This window comes from Orycteropus afer, unplaced genomic scaffold (assembly GCF_000298275.1).
Source record: "Orycteropus afer afer isolate SDZICR_OR568_19922 unplaced genomic scaffold, OryAfe1.0 scaffold00029, whole genome shotgun sequence".
Classification (NCBI taxonomy): Eukaryota; Metazoa; Chordata; class Mammalia; order Tubulidentata; family Orycteropodidae; genus Orycteropus; species Orycteropus afer.
In genome coordinates this window covers 17,283,047-17,302,384 of record NW_006921616.1, presented here as the reverse complement: position 1 = coordinate 17,302,384, position 19,338 = coordinate 17,283,047, and the positions used below count along the sequence as shown (strand labels likewise).

The 19,338-nt window shown below is 37.7% G+C and overlaps 1 protein-coding gene across 1 annotated transcript in view; it reads left to right on the top strand.

The window, feature by feature from the left end:
* Positions 1-19,338, top strand: part of DCC (DCC netrin 1 receptor) — a 1,113,394-nt gene that overhangs the window by 1,066,130 nt on the left and 27,926 nt on the right. Inside the window, exons 26-27 of the mRNA XM_007935560.2 lie at positions 8,418-8,579; positions 16,678-16,890. Coding sequence (XP_007933751.2) covers positions 8,418-8,579; positions 16,678-16,890 — 375 coding nt within the window. The remainder of the gene's footprint in view (positions 1-8,417; positions 8,580-16,677; positions 16,891-19,338) is intronic.

Here is a 19,338-nt window from a genome sequence, read left to right as displayed (position 1 = left end):
AAATATGTAAATTCAGCCTCAAGGAGAAGGAAATCTCAAAAATGTAGCCTGAATGGGTCGAGTAAAAAGACTGAGGTAAAAGAAGTCTTGCTTTTGTGGTAGCGTTGGGTTTAGTTTTAGCTACCACTTTGTGGGTTTAGTTTTAGTTTAGCTGCTACTCTGTGATCACCAACTCTGTTCATCCTATTCCCACCCTCTTCTCTAGTTATTTGTCTACAGGTACAAACAATGAGTTGGCAAAGCTGTTAAGAATGAAATAAAACTACATGAAAAAACAAAAGCAGATTTTCAAAACTGCTGTTCTATTGGCTCTCAGTGCTAAGCTACCAGAAGGCTCACTTATAACCAGATGGACATGGAGAGCCTGGCCTGTGAAAGGATATTCCCAGCCTCTGAAACACTTTATCCCAAATGATAATCCCTGTTTGACCCTTGCATACATAGTGAAAGAAGCCAGCATCCTAAGACTGATTTTAGCTCAACAGGCTTCTGGGACTGAGCATTCATTTTTACCACCATGTGATCCTTTGTGGATGTCCACATCCCACTAAGAATGTTTCTAGGAGGAATGAATGTAAATAGACTGCTCTAGTACCGTAAGCACCAGCTGTATACAATCTGGAAAGTATTCATAACTGTGGGAGTTGTGGCAAGGAGCAGATAGTTTAAACTTCATTTAAATTAACATTTGAAGTGATATCATTACATTACCTAATATGGGACTCCAAATAATAATTTGATCATAACATTATTAACATCAGCTTTCTTTCTTTTCTGTGCCTTTCTTTCTTTCTTTCTGAGTCTTAATTGGCATACTTCATTCTTACTCTTACTGTGAATTCCTAGAGGAGGAAGTATTTTTTATTCACCTCTATAATCCCCAAATATTATATAAAGAACTTTGTGTAAAAATGGATTTTTAAAAAGCTATGAAAGAACGAGATTTTAAAACATGATGGTTGTTTCTTGGTAACTTATATGCAATTGACTTTCTAACTGAAACTAATTTATCAATAATTCTACAGAATGATCAAAATTAGCCAGTCAGTAGGTTTGTGAGACACAGTCTAGATAAGGCTTTTAAACTAAAAAAAAAAAAAAAAAACCTTCTGTAGAGTTGTCAAAATCCTGTTTATAGGGAGGATTCTACAAAATAAGAAATGGTTTGTTTATTAGAGACGGGGAATACTCAGTAAAGGACCTGAGAAAGAATGGGTATAAGGAGTTTCGATGATGGAGTGTAAAAGGAATATAAGCTTAGCTTTTGGAAATGTTTCCTGGAACAATATCAGCAATAAAGATTCCTTTGTTCTTAGAATGGATGTCATCTAATTCTTCCTTAATTCCTAGTATTTTGGAGGTTTTTCAAAACAAAATACACTATCGTTTATTCCAGGATTCTTCCCATCTGAGTCAAGGTCTTTGGGGGTTGTGGAGTAACTTACAAAAGATTAAAGCAGGTAGACTCAATTTCTTGGGAATGACGTTGGTACTGGATAGGAGGGGACGGTGTGATGCATCAAGCTCATCTCAAAACAATCATCCGGACCCACATCAGCATCTCCTCTCTATGACCTCCTCCATATCCTGTCTGATCCCCACAGTGTCATAAGGTACACCCAGATATTCCCAACTAATTCAAAATTCTGGACTTCAAAGCCATATTACATTTGAAAATTTTCCAGTTCAGAAAGGCCAGCCAGACAGCACTGAATGGAGCCTGAAGGAGTCTAAAGTCCCCTGCTCACCATCCTCCTTTTGGATCTTAACGCATCTCCATTAGCTATCCTGGGACAGACACTGAACTAAGCACCTCCCCATAATTTCTCATCTTGTAAAATGCATACGAACCAAATTTCACAAACGAACCAGCAAGACTTAGTTAAATCAAGGGCTTTCCTCAAGTTTATAATGACAGAGCAAGAATTTGAACCAAAATTTTATTTTTTAAAAGTAATTCCATTTCTTTTCCTCCCCCAGGAGCAAAGCTTTTCTTTCTAAACTCAGAAATCAAATAATGTCAAACCTCCTTTAGGTTCCAATTTATCTACTTCTGTCTGAAAGTGTTTCATACCTTTTTTAAAATGCAAGGCAAGGAAGGTACTTTGAACAAAATTTCCTTTTAAACTGTATTCACCCTTCTTCTGGGTGGAGGTGTAGGAGGCCTGCAGATTAATAACAATAACCAACGTTGTTGGAGTACAGGCTCCTACCCTCTGCTGTGCTGCACTTCTCTGAGAATGAGCTCTTTAATCTTCACAATCATACCATAAGGTAGATACTGTCATCATCCCTATTTTACAGATGAGGAAACTAAGAAATAGGAAGGTTAAAATAACTTGCTCAAGTCAATGAGTTACTGCATAACTAATTGCCCCAAAAATGAAACAACAAAAAACAATTACTTATTATCCCACCAGCTTCTGAGGGTCAAGAATCCAGGACTGATTAAGCAAGGTGTGGGTCTGTGTGTCACTATCTCATGAGATTGCCTTCAATCCCTGGGATTGAGGGTTTCTGTTCCTCAGGACATGGACCGCTACATGAGTCTTGAGGTTGCTCAAGACATGACACCTGATGTGCCCCAGAGGGAGTGATCTGAAAGACAGAAAGGGAGCCAGTAGTCTTTTTAAATCTTAGAAATTATTCTGTTGATTAATTGATCTAGACCAATCCTGATGACATGTGGCAAAGGGTGTCAGTATAAGCGATGAGGACTATTGAGATCATCTTAGACACTGGCTGGGACACTAATTCAGTAGCAAGTGGTAGAACTAAGTAATGAACTTAGCCAATTTGACTTCAGCACCTGGGGTCTTTACAAGTAAACCATATGGCCTTGAGTCACTTTTGACACATAATGATCCCAGGTGTATCAGAGTAGAACTGTGCTCCACGAGGTTTTCAAGGGCTAGGCTTTTCAGAAGTAAAAGTCGGCTTTTCTTCCAAAGCATCTCTGGGTGGACTCAAGCCTCCAACCTTTCAGTTAGTAGCCAAGTACATTAACCATTTCCACACCCAGGCTCTCCTTGGACCCTTTACAACTGTGTTAGAACAACTGCAAACCACATAATGATGAATGTTGGTACCTTTCCTAACATAATCTTTCATTGACTTCATGGATACTTGTGAAAGTCCTTCCATGACACTTGCTTCTCAAAGAATACCTGAAAATGTGAAGGAGATATGAATATTTATCAAGGGCAGTAGACACTAAATTTCAAATAGTCTTACTTTATACACAGGTAATTGCAAAAAGAAAAAAAGATGGCAAGGAGAAGTAGAATGAGAAATCATAATCATTTTGCTTAAACATTTTTCCTTCAAAATATAATTATCTTTATATCTGTCTACCTCTCCTCAACAAATCTCTCCGTTTTGTTAAGTATCATGTTGAGAAATATCTAGGGAGAGTTTTATTTCTCAAAATTGTAGTTTTAAAGAAAAATCTCCAAGTTATATTTTCTATAGGTAGGATTTAGTGCAAACATTTTAAAGCAATATTGTTAAAAGTTTTAAAATACCAAAGTGCCCTGTTCAGGGAGCTAAATAATTTGATGAGGGAATTTCTACTTGAAAAAGCTTCCCGCATCAGTGTCAGATATAAATTCAATTGTCTGCAAGCTGTGTCAGAACAGATTTCTTGTCATATTTGGCCTCAGAGTAGAGATTTATTGAAAATGCTTGATGATATTGCTCTCCGAGCTAATTTACATAAACATAGCAGCAGAGTGAATGCTTTTGAATTGTAGTGTTTGTGTGTGTGTGTTTCTGGCTCTCAAAATCAAGGGAAAACTACCAAAAGCTACTTCAACATATAGTGTTTCATCCAAATAATTTTTAAATGATGATTTTTGCAACAACTATGTTGTAAGTGGGGAGCTCTGGTGGCATAGTGCCTAAGGCATTTGACTGCTAACCAGATGGCTGGCAGTTCAAACCTACCAGCCACTCCCTGGAAGGAAGGTTGGGCAATCTACTTCCATAGTGATACTGCTTCAAAAACCCAAGGAGGGGTCGCTACGAGTAGGATCTGACTCCACGGCCATGCTTGTGTTGTGTTGTGTGTGTGTGTGTGTGTGTGTGTTATATGTATATGTAGACTCCTGTGCCTTTTCAGAAATGAATCATGGATCAAAATACGCCAAAACCAAAGCTTTGGCAATCTATTATATTTCATGTCAGGAAATAAAACAATGAGTGATTTTGAGATTGCAGACTGTCTTAGTTATCTAATACTGCTATAACAAAAGTACCACAAGTGGATGGTTTTAACAAACAGAAATCTAGTCTCCCACAGTTTAGGAGGTCCAAAATCCAAAATCAGGGTGCCAGTTCTAGGGAAATCTTCCTATCTCTGCTGGCTCTGGAAGGTCCTTGTCTCCTTTTAATATCTATAGGCCCAGCATCCTTTAGAGATTGCCATGTGCCTTGGCATCAGTCTCCCCCTGGATCTAGGAGGTTCTCAGCACAGGGACCCTGGGTCCAAAAGACATACTCAGCTCCTGGTTCTTATTCAGGTCACTCCTTCTCTCTTTCATATCTTGTGAGATAAAAGGTGATGCAGGCCACATCCCAGGGAATTTCTTCTTACATAGAATCAAGGCTGTGACCTGAGTAAGGGTATTACATCCTACCCTAATCCTCTTGCAACTAACTGTCTGATCACATCAGATCACATCGTGGACAATGATTAAATCATTATGTAACTACCAAATTACAGCATTACATGACTGTCAAAATAATAGGAATCATTGCCCAGCCAAGTTGACACATATTTTGGGGAGACACAAATCAATGCATGACACAGATACATACAACAGAGTCATTATTTTTAAAAGAACTTTTATTTTTTGCCAACTCTTTGGGCCTAGCTCAGTAACCAAAATGAATGCTGTTGTTGTTGTTGTTGTTGTTATGTGCCGTCGAGTCAGACCCGATTCATAGTGACCCCTCTTTGGGTTTCTGAGGCAGTATCACTATGGAAGTAGATTGCCCCATCTTCTTTCTGAGGAGTGGCTGGTGGGTTTGAACCACCAGGCTTCTGGTTAGCAGTCAAGTGCCTAAGCTGTTAGAAAGTAAAATTTCTTTCTTCAGTAATGAAGGACTTGGAACTAGAATGTGAATTTAGTCTCCAGGGTTTTCAGATCTCTAATTCATAGATTCAGTGGCCTGCCAAATTATTTCATGTCTTTCCATCCAAATTTATTCAGCTCTATACAAGAAGATATTATGAGACTCTTTTTATAAAGATATTATGAATTGTTTTGCTTGTTGTCAGTTGCCTTCAATTTGATTCCAACTAATGTTGACCTGGGATGGGAAGAGTAGAACTGCTCCATCAGGTTTTAAGGCTGTGGCCTTTTGGAAGCAGATTGCCAGGCCTGTCTTCTGAGGCAAAGTTAAGTTTAAGTAACAGTATTGATAAAGAAATGTGCACAATGTGTTAGGGGGATGTCTCTTATGATGATTTTTGGCATATTTATCAGTAAAAATAGTCACAACAGGGAAGGCCTTACACTTCGACACCCAACCATAATGATTATTGCCATGATCCATTTTAATCAGCAAGATGGCCAAAATAAATCAACTACCTCAGAATCTGGCAATTTGTTTAAATGCAGACATTCTATTCTTGTATGGCTCTTATTTACAAATGCATTCAAGTGTTTATTATTGTTAATATTTTTATAGCTGTAGTAACTGTATACTTGCGGTGACTAAGTAATACATCAAGCCATTTTAAAAAGTTTCCCATGGGATAAAATGATAGATTGCTAAAAATCACTTCTAGAAATTCTTGTTTATTAACTCACTTGAAAAATATAAAGGATCTGTCTCTAGCACTGTATGGTAAAAGACACAAAAGCAAAAATGACATAACCCCTTTCCTTAAGGAACTTACAGTCTGCCTTGTTAGTATATGGATTGACTCTCTGATCCTTTAAAAAAAAAAAAAAACCTCTGTCCTTTTTCTAGAGTCTGTTCATACATTTGTATATCCATATGTATATTCTTTATAAAATATTTTTTATTAAGACATTGTACTATATATTCTCTAGTATGTTCTCCAAAATAATTTTCAAAAGCTATGTATCCCCTCGCATATTTTCAATTTGACATGTAAAATATATTGTTACAAATTAAAAGCTATAAAAGGTATAATTTTATGACATACCACTTTTAAAATAAATCCAAAAACATACAAATACCACAGCAATTTGGCATCTACTATCATCCATTGCAAAGAACATGAGGGAGCTCTGTTTGAAAAGAGAAAAGTTGACATCACTCATTTTTGTCTTTGAAGTAGTACTTCCAGTTCACTTTCCCCACAGCATCATATACCAATGTAACATATTTTGTGATTGAGTCTTTAATTGATTGTCTATAGTCCTTTTCATAACATAATTTTTTATAAATCGAAATTTTATTTTATTTTTTTGTTTCTTGCAACCATAGTTTTTAACTGATACATATGTTTTCTTCTGGATTTGGTTAACATTATAATTACTATTTCTGCACAGTTGTACATAAAATAAGCTTTGGGGGGATTCAGTTGCTTAATGGAGCTTTAGTTCAATGATTTCATATATCCAAGGATGAATGCTACTCATTGCACAAGTTCCATCCTAATGTTTCTTTTTTTGATATAAACACAGAGAAGCCTTGTTTCCATGTGTATGAGTGGATCTTACAGCAATGAAATACTCATTGAGATCACTCAATTCTTTAAACCCCTTCCAAGTTACATGCCTAAATCACATTGTGAAAACTCATTCAAAGTTATTTTTAATAACCTTTCAACTAACAACTAGATAAGGTTCTCCTTCAATGATGCTGTAAGAAAAAAATTGAAAACGTCCTGATTTTCAAAAGCATTTGTTACTCATTCATTAGAGTTACTTTCTCATTTTATAGGAAGTACCTCAATAAAAAGCTTTTTCAAGACTTATCAAATATTTATAAAGTATTCCTGATTTTCACTTAGAAGCACCCGTGTAATCCAAAATATTAAGACAAGATTGGAAAAATGGAAATGTTACATAATGTTCGGGTGAAATGATTAATTGCATTAAATGATTTCTAATTTTTTATTCCATTTATGGAAAACACCTGCCATTTAACCTACTTCGCTGTTCTCATTGTCAAACCAATCAGTCAAAATTTTCTTTCTGGAAAAGCCTGACTTAATTTTCCAAATCAAATAAAAATGTTCACAGGCATTGCAAAAAATATTATATATATACACTGTGAAATGAAATGCAGTTTTAAAACCTAATTTACTAGAAGCAATTATTGTATATTTAATATAATTAATTTATCTGTATTTTTAGGTTAGAAAAAATAACAAGTCTGTGTTTTTCTCATTATTTAATTTGTAATAATGCAATGTAATTTGTGTCTATAATTAGATAATTATTAAATGAGGACTATGATAAAAGAAGAAAGCTTTACACTATATTTATGAGTATGCATGTTGAACTCTAGTGGTTGGCTTTCGGGTATAATTAAATAAAAATAATGCATATAATAGAAATAACTTCATTAATTTCAGAGATTTAATGGCCAAATTTTTGCTATGTATCCAATGAGAGAACATATGCCCAAAATGTTCATTCCAGTAGCTGGCTTGAATTCTAGTTTTTATTAAGACGTAGGAGATAATCTACAAAATGATATAAGAGGAAGATTGGCTATAAATGGAATAAATATTTCATCATATGGCTTATTTAATTAGGTATTAAATAATGAAATTGAATAATACACACTAAGCCTGAAAGATATCCTGCAAAAATTTTTATCTGATTTTCATCCAGTGTCACTGAAAAATTTTGGTATCCTGGAAAACAGTTATACATACAATCATCAGCCTCACTCACCTACATTGCTTTCAAGTTTGCTTGTATTTCTTTCTATTTAGAGATGAATCTTAAATATGAGAACAGAGAATGAGCTTGCTTTTCTCTCCCCAGACAATCTTTCAACAGCAATGCATTCTTTCACAGAGTTAAAGGGGAATCCCCAAACACATATTCAGCCCCCTCCGTAGAGACTATTTGATTTTTCAAAAAACCAATATTTTTAATGCTATGGTTCATCTTTAAGAGGGAAAAATAAGACAAACCAATGACAAACACAGTAAGACTTCAGGTGGCTTTATGACAGCTTGATTAACCATTCTTTTGTTTGAAACCCAGAAGGTTTTTAAAACCCAGGGGAATGTTCCATATTACCTGAGGGGTGAGATTTCTTTTACAGATTAGGAAAGGAACATTGTAGAAAGAGAGGTAAAAGAACCTACATGATGATATGAAAAGTATGCATGAACTTGAAGATCTAAACCTTTAGCCATTTCTACTGTTTGTTAGTTGAACATGTAAGATTCAAAATAAAAAATCATCTTTGTTTTGCAGCTGTTGTGAGCGCCATACCTGTGCCAACTCTAGAAAGTGCCCAGTACCCAGGAATCCTTCCATCTCCCACGTGTGGATACCCTCACCCACAGTTCACCCTCCGGCCTGTGCCATTCCCAACACTGTCTGTGGACCGAGGTTTCGGAGCAGGAAGAAATCAGTGTAATGCATTTTCTTTTATTTGAGATAAGAACAAATGAGTAATAGCAAGAATATCCTATCAACTGTGTACACCTACAAAAAGTTTAATTGGCAAAACAAGAAAAAAAAATTTCACATCAAACAGGTAGCATTTTGACCTTCTTATCCTTGTTGTTAGGTGCTGTCAAATCGGTTTTGACTCATATTGTTATTGTTGTTGTTGTATATATCACTAGGAAAGATGAATTATGACCTGGATATTTTAATTTTCTTTTCTAATCTAGCCAGCCCTTTGTATACTCACTAATTCCCTAGGCGTCTTCTTCCACAGTTTACTCCATTGACAATAGGAGAGTGGAAGGGAAACAAAGGTCAAGTCGAAAAGTAAAACAGTGATGTGACTGGTGCTTGAAAATAATACATCCTGTTACCTAGGAAGTTGATAATCAAGGGACTATCCTCCAATATATTCTTATTTAAGTTGTATCGGTTATATTTAAATATGCCTCATTGATTCCTGACTTACCAATACTTCAATGTAGGCTTTCATTTTCTCTAGTTAAATCAGTTAACTTTTATCTTTAAGAATTAATTATTTGAACAAAAGTTTTCTGAATGCTATTTCATTTGTTTGAAGCAAGGTAGGAATAAAGACTCTCAAGCTATTATATAAACCCCGGTGCTTCTTCTGTGCCATTTGACATTTTTTTTTCTTCAAGCACAGCATTTTTAAATTGATTTTATGGCTTTCATCTCTTAGTTAAGAACAGGTGACTCAGCAGCTCATGTGAGATAGGATGTTTTGTAATAGATAAGATGGTAACAGCAATAAAATATATTTGTGAGGTAAGCCATATTTTTTCCAACCCAACAGGGACAGCTCTAAGGAATCATAAATTGTCTAGATGTAGCAAGGTTAGAATTAAAAGGCATCAAAAATCTGCCAGGGGAGAATTAGATTTATTTTCCATTTCCTTACTGCATGTCATGTCTACAGAATAGAGTTGTGAGCAAAAATCTCAAGGAAAAATAGTCCCCCAAACCATATTCAAGGGAATCAAATGAAAAAGAAGTGGAAAGTTTGACAAGCAAATAATATCAAGTCCCAAGACTTCTAGGAAGGCGATTTGAGTCAAATATTTTCAAACTCTTCGCTTCTGAAATGTCCTCTCCACAGCATAAAAGAGAATTTTTAATTTTAATGGAGTGTGTCTCCTCATTGGATCACTGCCTACTACTTTCATATGATATTGTCTCTATTCCCTTTAAAAGAAAGTATAAAAGAATCTGTAGAATTACGTTGATCTGGTCATTTCATCACGATTAATAAAGCTTTAGATTGTTATCGACAAGGCAACATTCACTATATTTTTCATTAGGAACTAGCTTTTTTCTTTTCCCTCTGTCGTGTGTTCCTACCATTTTTTTTTTTTCATTTTTTGAAGTCGTATTTCATTTTGGAAAATTTATTTATTTAGGTCCAGCATCTCATATACTCTTTTGTCCCTTTACTCTCTTGAGTTGGTGTAACATTCAAAGCTGTCTTCCATTGAATTATGGGAAAAAGGATTCCCAAAGTTAAAATTCAATTTTTAAAAAATGACAAAGAAATGGACTAGTATAAAATTAGCTCTTATCAGTAGTTAAAAATGTTTAGTTCCCTAGTACCAGTCTCAGAGGACAACTAGGTCAACTGGCATAACATAGTCTACAAAGACAATGTTCTACATCCTGCTTTGGTGAGTAATGGCTGGGGTCTAATAAGCTTGCTAATGGCTATCTAAGATACAACTATTGGTGTCATCCACTGTTGCTCCAATACCCACCGTTGTTCCTCATCCAGAGCAAAGAAGGGTAAAGAAAATAAAAGACTCAAAGAAACAATTAGTCTAAAGGACTAATAAACCAAAACTAACCAAACTCACTGCCGTTGAGTTGGATCCGACTCACAGAGATCCCTCCTTGGGTCTCCGAGGTGGTATCACTATAAAAGTAGACTGTCCAACCTTCCTTCTGAGGAGTGGCTGGTGGATTTGAACCCTTAGCCTTCTGCTTAATAGTCAAATGTCTTAAGCACCATGCCACCTGAGCTCCCAAAGGACAATTAAACCACAAAAAATCACAGCCTCAGCTACCCTGAGACCAGAAAAACTAAATGATGCCTGGCTACCACTACTATGCTATGCTATGATCAGAATCACAATAGAAAGTCCTGGACAAAGAGGATGAAACACACACACACACACACACACACATAACAAAATTCAAAAGCATAAAAAATAGCAGACTGGTATTGGTCTGAAGAGACTAGTGGAACCTCTAGACTATGGCCCTTTGACACACTTCACACCTAAAACTGAACACACACCCAAGGATCAACTTTCAGCCAAGCAACAGACAGGCCAATAAAGTGAATAATAACACCAGGGAAGAATGTACTTCTTGATGCAATCAATCAGGTAAGACCAAAATGGCAGCATTTGCCCAAAACAAAGCTCAGGAGGCAGGAAGGGGCAGGAAAGAAGGGTGAATAGAACAGGGAACTCCGGAAAGAAGTGGAAAGAGTGCTGTTACATTGAATGTGTTGCAACAAATGTCACAAAATGAAATATCTATAAATTGTTGAATGAAAATTAGTGTGTCCTGTAAACTTTCATCCAAACTACAAAAAATTATAATAATAAATAAATAATTTAGGTCCTTTAATATTTTTTTGTTTTGTTAATTTCTTTAAAAGTAAGAATTATTAACTAAAGCTACTAACAGCTTTTTAAAGATTCCTAACATACTGCTTTTTAATTTTTGAGCCTCATCTAAAATCACAAGGTAATAGACCTTCTATTCCTGTCCAAGATTTTATAGATGAATTTTTAAAAATGCAATCAATCATTTATCAAGTATTTTTAAGCAAAATTATATTCAAAACAAAAAGAATAGAAACTAATTAATATTTCCAAGTGAATTCTGAGAAAAGTAAAAACCAATCACCCTCTTTTCTAGGAAGCTAAATAGTCTGTAAATCACTGCCAGAAACAGTTAACCTCCAGCGCATTCACTGTTTCTAAATGCCTTGGAGAACACTAAACATCTCTGTTCTTTCTCAAGCAGAAAACATTTCATGACTCTGGGTGGACATGTCTTATTAGTCACCTTCAGAAACAGAGAAAGATGCACGTAGAAAAAGACAAGTTTGACTTTGCCAAGTGCGGAGACTCCTTCTTCCAATGTTACATGAAAGACTCTGAGTTTTCCAGGAGATGAATCACTAAAGCCCTGCCCCAAGGGTCCGCCGCTCCCTTATATCATGAGTAAAGCGGAGTTACTCTCCTCGCCAGAGGGAAAGGAAAACACGGCGATATGCACTGCATGCGTTTGCTGAAACAATGACAAAGATTTATATAGTTCTGATGGACAAATGTTTGTTCTTACTACTAAGAAGCTACTGTTCTGCTCTTAGCCTCAATAGGCCAATGGCTTCTCCCTGTGGAATGGCAAAGAGTGTTATATTTTTTAAATGTCAAAAAATAGGTAGCCTTGAGGCCTCATTTCAACAAATCACTATAAATTGGTATCCCCATTTTCACATATTTCAAAAGCATAGGTGGTAGAGAAGAAGGCTAACTGATCCACCATTCCTTTCAGTTCTGACTTTTTGGCTTCATCAGTGCGCAGGGTAGCCAACTCTATGCATGTGATCTTTCTGCCCCAGCTTTCCCCCCAGTTGGAAATCAACTAACAAATGGCACTTGACTTTTATGAAATCAAGAGCACATAGAGACTTTTCTCTATGGTCTTTTCAAACATCCAGGCTTGGACGCTATGAGGTTCCCCAGGAATACAGCATGAAGCTGCTCTCTGAGATTAATGAGTGAATTGGGTTGCTGAGGGTGTTCATGTCTTTAAGTGTCTGCTTAGACTTATTGGTGTGCTATATTTCTTCCAAATATTGCAATTTTAGACAGAAAAATCCTCATTTCCATTTTTGCAATATTTTTGCCAGTTATTCTGTAGCAATTATTTATGTATGTTGACATTAATTATTATAAAGTGCCTTGAGATTTGACTCTGCTGTGTAATTGTATGCTTTCTGTACAATGAATTCCGACTATTCTATCCTTTGAAAACAGGTGCCTTGCCAGCACATATTTGATTTTCATTCTATCCTCTGAATTGCGGGGAGGTTGCACTTTGTGGGGAAAAGGAGGTTTTCTTTGCTTTCAGAGCTCTCATCACAGCTAAATGTCATGTCACTGAGCCAATTTGTTTCATGTAGGTGTTCTGAAGCTCGTGCCTGCACTGGCCAAATGGGCTCATCTGAAATAAGAGCATTTCTTTGGTGAAGCAGTTGCTTTTGTGTTTGTTTAAGTGTTTTCACTGCCTTAAATGTCAGCCAGTTCTGAAAAGCATTTATTTTGCTCTACTGAAAATATAAGAATGGTGAATTGTCTATGGAAACCCTAGACCGTATTCATTGTGGTAGATATTAAGCAAAATGGTCATTTGAACAAAACAAAAGTAATCTATCATGGATTGGTGATCCACTCAGTCCCAAGGACGGGTTTCCCTCACAGAGCACATTTAGGCACTTATCTTTCCATGTGTATGGTCTCAGGCATGGAATCCCCTGAAGAGGGTGCCCATCTGTATCTAACCACCATACTAGTAGCCATCAAGTGGATTCTGACTCATGGCAACCTCATGCATTTCATAGTAGAACTTTCTTCCATATAGTTTTCAATGGCTATGACCTTTCAGAAGGAGGTTGCTAGGCCTCTCTTTCAAAGAGCCTTTGGATGGATTCAAACCACCAAGCTTTTGGTTACTAGCCAAGCCTTTAACTGTTTGTACCACCCTGGGACTCTGTAGCAAACCACCATAACTTTCTTTAAAGACTAGTACCACATCATTGGGTTTCTAGTGGAAATAACAGAAACCAGCTAAAATCCTGGGGATAAAAGATTAGGAATACAGAGAAGTTTTTGTTTTTTTTTTTTTTTTAAAGATGCTGATGAAGAGGAATTTTATTAAGATAAGCAGAGATGGGAGTGGCCAGAAAAACTCAGTGGTATTATCAGAATTCACAAGAAGTCAAAAGTTTTTGTCAAAATAAGAAGCTAAATTTCAGAGGATTTAAAAAAAAGTCCATGTAAATTTTATTAAACCAGTCTTAAAACTTGTTATTGTTGTTGTTGTTGTTGTTATGTGCCTTCGAGTCAGACCTGACTCATAATGACCCCTCCTTGGGTTTCTAAGGCAGTATCACTACGGAAGTAGATTGTCCAACCTTCCTTCCAAGGAGTGACTGGTGGGTTTGAACCGCCAGCCTTCTGGTTAGCAGTCAACTGCCTTAGTCACTATGCTACCAGTTCTCCCTTCTTATAACTTAGATTGCTTTAATTTTGTAAATATAAATGAATTTTAAAAATTAAGAAAGGAAGGAAGGAAGGAAGGTATAAAGAGTGTAGGAAGAAATCCCTAAGCAATTTATTACTTAATGGTTTAAATTGTCTTTAAAATATGATGTAAATTAATTGTGATCTGTCTTAAATAGACAGAATTACTTAAGGCAGATTTTGACATTTCTCTCCCTCCAAAACAACTCACTGCTGTGGTGTCAGATCCCACTCATAGTGACCCCTTCTTGGGTTTCTGAGGCAGTACCTCTATGAAAGTAGATTGCCCAACTTTCCTTCTGAAGAGTGGCTGGTAGGTCTGAACTGCCAGCCTTCTGGTTAGCAGTCAAATGACTTAGGCACTATGCTACCAGAGCTCCCTTTCTTTCCCTAAAAGATGTTTTTAATATGATGATATAGATGCTTTAGTAAAAAGTGGCCCATTGGCTAAAAAGTGGGATCCAGATACAGATTCTGTAGCCTCTTCTCTCTAGTCTGGAGCCAGGAGCTATCTCATTTGTAAGACACAGATTTCACGGAGGGACAGAGAGATTTTTGATCAAAGCATTTTAAGTTCCCTATAGTTTTCCCTGGGAGCTCTGGTAGCATAGTGGCTAAAGCACTTGACTGCTAACCAGAAGGCTGGGGGTTCAAACCCACCAGCCACTCCTCGGAAGGAAGGTTGGGCAATACTACTTCCGTAGTGATACTGCCTTGGAAACCCAAGGAGGGGTCGCTATGAGTCAGGGCCGACTCGACGGCACATAACAACAACAACATAGTTTTCCCTCTGAGATTATAAACCTCCGTGATTAATATTTTTCTCCATCCCACGGATTATCTCAAGACTTCTTTCTCAAAGAGCCTAATTTTTTCCTAAGTAATTCCTGCAGTCCAACACCACATGAGAATCCTTTAGGACCTGTGGATTGAAAGGAGTACTAGCTAAGAGACCCAAATTAGAGTAGACCGTTCTATGGGAAGCAGAATGATGGCTGGACTTGCACAGTGACTCTAAGGCCAATGGTATAATGATGTCCTTGGTTGAGTGTTAGCTAAATAACCAAGACCCTATTTGGACAATTGACCATTGGTCATGTTCTCCTTTTGACTAAACAAGAATCCAGATTAAAACCTGCATAATTCTCTTGGTCTCTAAAATTATGCTCTCAGTCATCTCATTCCACAATCTTGATTGAATATAAACACAAGTATTCCTCTCACTTGTACATTTTTATTGGTCCCTTATAACACTTACCTGAAGACCCCTTCCCTTTTTGCTTTTGTGTGGGAATCAACATCACCAGAGATTTGTCTTAATGTTCTCCTTGCAGCCCCACACTTTGACCTTGAGATTTCACATGCATTCCCCCTACCCTTTTCCTTTTACCAAGTCTGTGTCTGCTTTCTGGCTCTTTTTTCTATGTGGCTTCGCCTAGTCCTTAGTCTACCTTGTATCTTCCTGCCTCTATCTTTGAATGCAGTGAACTCAAAGGCTGGCCATTGACCCATTTGATCTCTAACTTCTGAATATAGAATAATGAGTTTTAATATCAAATACCCTCTGAAGGCACGTTTCACTTTAGCATATCTTTAACATTGTCTTGATCTTTGTATCTTTAATCTCTCCTCCCTCTAGTTATGTTAGATTTTCATTTTATCTCCCCTGCCCTTTGCTGCCATCAGAGAATTGTCTCAAAATTATCTAACAAACTAATTATCTTGAAAATTCTCTTGAAAAGTGAGATATTATCTTTTATCGCTGCTTTTTCTTCCAGTTTACCCAACAAAACTTTCTGAAGAAATAAATGGTCAGAAACACCCTTCTTAGTTTATTGACACTTACACCTGCTATGCAGCACTTTCCATTTGCACTTTAATCTGGACATGTTGACTTTGACCGTGAGTGGATAGTTAAAGTTGAGTCACAGTGTCCTTAGTATGAGAAAATGTCCTGCTAATATTTCAATCTGAGTCAACTATGTCCTCTAGAGACAAGATGTGTTTCCATACACAGAGCTGTCCAAATGCCCATGGGCTGTCACAAATGACTATGTGAAACCTCTTCAACTACAGTAAGCTGACTGAAAATTACAAGGTTTGTCACTAAAGAGGAAAAAATGCAATTGTGCTTTCAGGCTAGTTGTTCCAGCAGAGTCATCTCTCATATAACTTTTTAGCTAGAAATGCCTTGATTTTGTTATGGAAGATAATGATAGTGGTTATTATTTGTATCGTTTTATTAGCAATGCCTCTGAGCAGCCGGTAACTCTGATTTGTTTGACAGTTGACACGGCATGTTTAAATCACAGAAAAATTGGCATATTGGCTGGTAGATAATAATGCAGCTGTAACTGGGTTGGTTACATTGAATTTCACTGACATTGCTACTTATGAGAGGAGAAATAACTCTTTTTCCTCGCTTCATCACTTATGATTACAGGGCCTAGACAATTTAGGCAATATAGTCAGTGCTGAATATATTTTACTACTCTTCCTGAAAGATAAACTCCTGTCCTGCTGCATCTATTTCTACTGTTTAAAGGGAAATGCTATTTTGTGTCATAAATAGATGAGGATGGAGGTATGAGGATCTTCACAACTGGTGGAGACATTGATCAGCTCCACATATCTCTCTATAAAGTGATCCAAGGGGCCTTTAGGTGACTTAGGGAGAACAAGCTTTGACCTGCAATAATGAATGGCTTTTCTTCTCTCCACTGCAGCAGTGAGTGAAGGACCAACCACACAACAGCCACCTGTATTGCCTCCAACTCAACCTGAGCATCCCAGCAGTGAGGAGGCACCAAGCAGAACCATCCCCACGGCCTGCGTTCGACCAACTCATCCACTCCGCAGCTTTGCTAACCCTTTGCTACCTCCGCCAATGAGTGCAATAGAACCGAAAGTTCCTTACACACCGCTTTTGTCTCAGCCAGGTAACGTGCCCATTCATTCACATTTAAAGCTGGTGGCATCATTGGTACCTCTATATAAGTGCACGAAGCTTCTTGAGAATGCCAAGATGCAATGTCTTTTCAACATCAAATACATGCCCAATGTGCTCATATTTGTTTCTGATGCTTCTAGTACAGCTTTGAAGTATCTACCTTAAAAATGACTGACGGGGTGCAGATACCTCTCACTCCTTTGGGAAGGTGTCCATTCATCCTAGAGGACACTGCACACTTGGCCTGGGCAGAATGCAGTCTTCTCTGACACACAGGCTTAAGCACTATCATGGCTGTTCCACAAGATATAGCTTCCCTAACCCAACAGAAGGAGCTCTGGTAGCATAGTGGCTAAAGCACTTGACTGTTAACCAGAAGGCTGGCAGTTCAAACCCACCAGCCACTCCTCGGAAGGAAGGTTGGGCCATCCTACTTCCGTAGTGATACTGCCTTACAAACCCAAGGAGGGGTCGCTATGAGTCGGGGCCGACTCGACGGCACATAACAACAACAACAACAGCAACCCAACAGAAGCCCACCTTGGGATTTAAAGCCAGTCTGTATTCCCCAAGCCCCTGTCCACATCCCCTGCACATATACCATCCACATGCAGGACAGAGAGGAGCTACTACTTTATGTTGCCTTAAAACTCTGACATCATGATTAATTGGAGCAGAGAAAATTTGAAGCAAAATAGTTCTGTAGTGAAATTCCTATGTCAAGAGGATGCTACCTGGTAATTTCTGGCTGCTCTCTTTTCTCCGCTATAATAGCAGCCAAAGGAAAGGCCTTCATGGAGAGAGTAATTCAGGATAGGTGAACTACTAACAATAACTAGGAGCTCTGGTGGCATAGTGCCTAAGACATTTGACTGCTAACCAGAAGGCTGGCAATTCAAATCCACCAGCCACTCCTTGGAAGGAAGATGGGGCAATCTACTTCTGTAGAGATACTGCCTCAGAAACCCAAGGAGGGGTCATTATGAGTTGAATCGACTGGAGGGCAGTGAGTGAGAACAATAACTAGCCCTGATTGAACACTGTTAGATGGGCATTGTGTTGAAGGCTTATAACACCTCATTTGAGCCTTACAACCCTGTATGTACTGCTCTTATTCCCATTTTATGGAGAAGGACGTGGATTCACAGAGACTTCGAGTAACTTACCTAGGTCTATGGAGCCATTGGTGCTTCCATGGTAGAATTCTCACCTCCCATGTGGAAAGCCTGGGTTCAATACCTGGCCAGGGTACCTCGGGCACATCTGTCAGTGGAGCTTGCATGTTGCTGTGAGGCTGGACAGGTTTCAGCAGTTTCCAGACTAAGACAAACTAAGAAGCAAGGCCTGGCAATCTACTTCCCAGAACCAGCCAAAGAAAACCTTATGGATTGTAAGGGGTAGTGTTTTATTTCACTGTGCACTAGGTCACCGTGAGTCGGGGGCCAGCATGACAACAGCTAACAGCAGTTCAAGTCTACACATCTAGCCCATGATGCATCTTCCTCACCCTTTTTGATTTCAGAAGGCATAGGCTCTCAAAATTGAAGAGCTCATTTATACCTCTAAGTCTATGGCTAACTTAAAGACAAGGACAATTAAAAAAAAAAAAAAAAACCTGGTAAATGTTATTCTAAATTTGATAAAAGGAAAACATCTGAAATAATTCTGAGTTGAGCGCATACTTTTAATGAGGAAGGGTAAGAGGTTTAATTATTCTAGATTTATGAAGACCAATTTTATTACATCAAAAAACTAAAAAGCTACACCACTTTACACTGCTAACTGCTATCTCTTCTTGGAAGTAAAGATGTCTGTTTGATGCCTTATACAGAGACATAACACTGTATGTAATATAATAGAAATAATATTCTAAAGGTTATTTTAAATGAAAAAGTTGACTGTGCAGGTAAGTGATGTCTAGTTGAGGAGATGAGATTTGGAACTGAACCTCAGACTTTGGAGCATTATGATAACAAAATGACCAAAACCCCCTGAATTTTCTTGAGAACATTTCACAATTGATGGGAGGAGAGAAATGGAATGGTTGTTTGCTTATTGTTGTTTTCTCCTAGTTGCAATAATACTGATGCTTGCTTAAGTAAAATCTGGTACAGCGTAGCACAAATGTGTGGGCTATGCCGTTAAAAAAGGGCAAATAGAACCTATGGTAGTGTCTCCACTGCTATTGCATCAAATAATAAGCCACTCTGAGAGACCTTTCTCTGACCCTTCTCTGATCCATGATGCTCTGGTGGCAGATTGCCTAAGACATTTGACTGCTAACCAGAAGCCTGGTGGTTCAAACCCACCAGCCACTCCTTGGAAGGAAGATTGGGCAATGTACTTCCATAGTGATACCACCTCAAAAGCCCAAGGAGTTGGAGTTGGATCCAATGGCTGTGAGTTTGGTTGTTTTTGTTTTTTTTTTTTTCTCTGA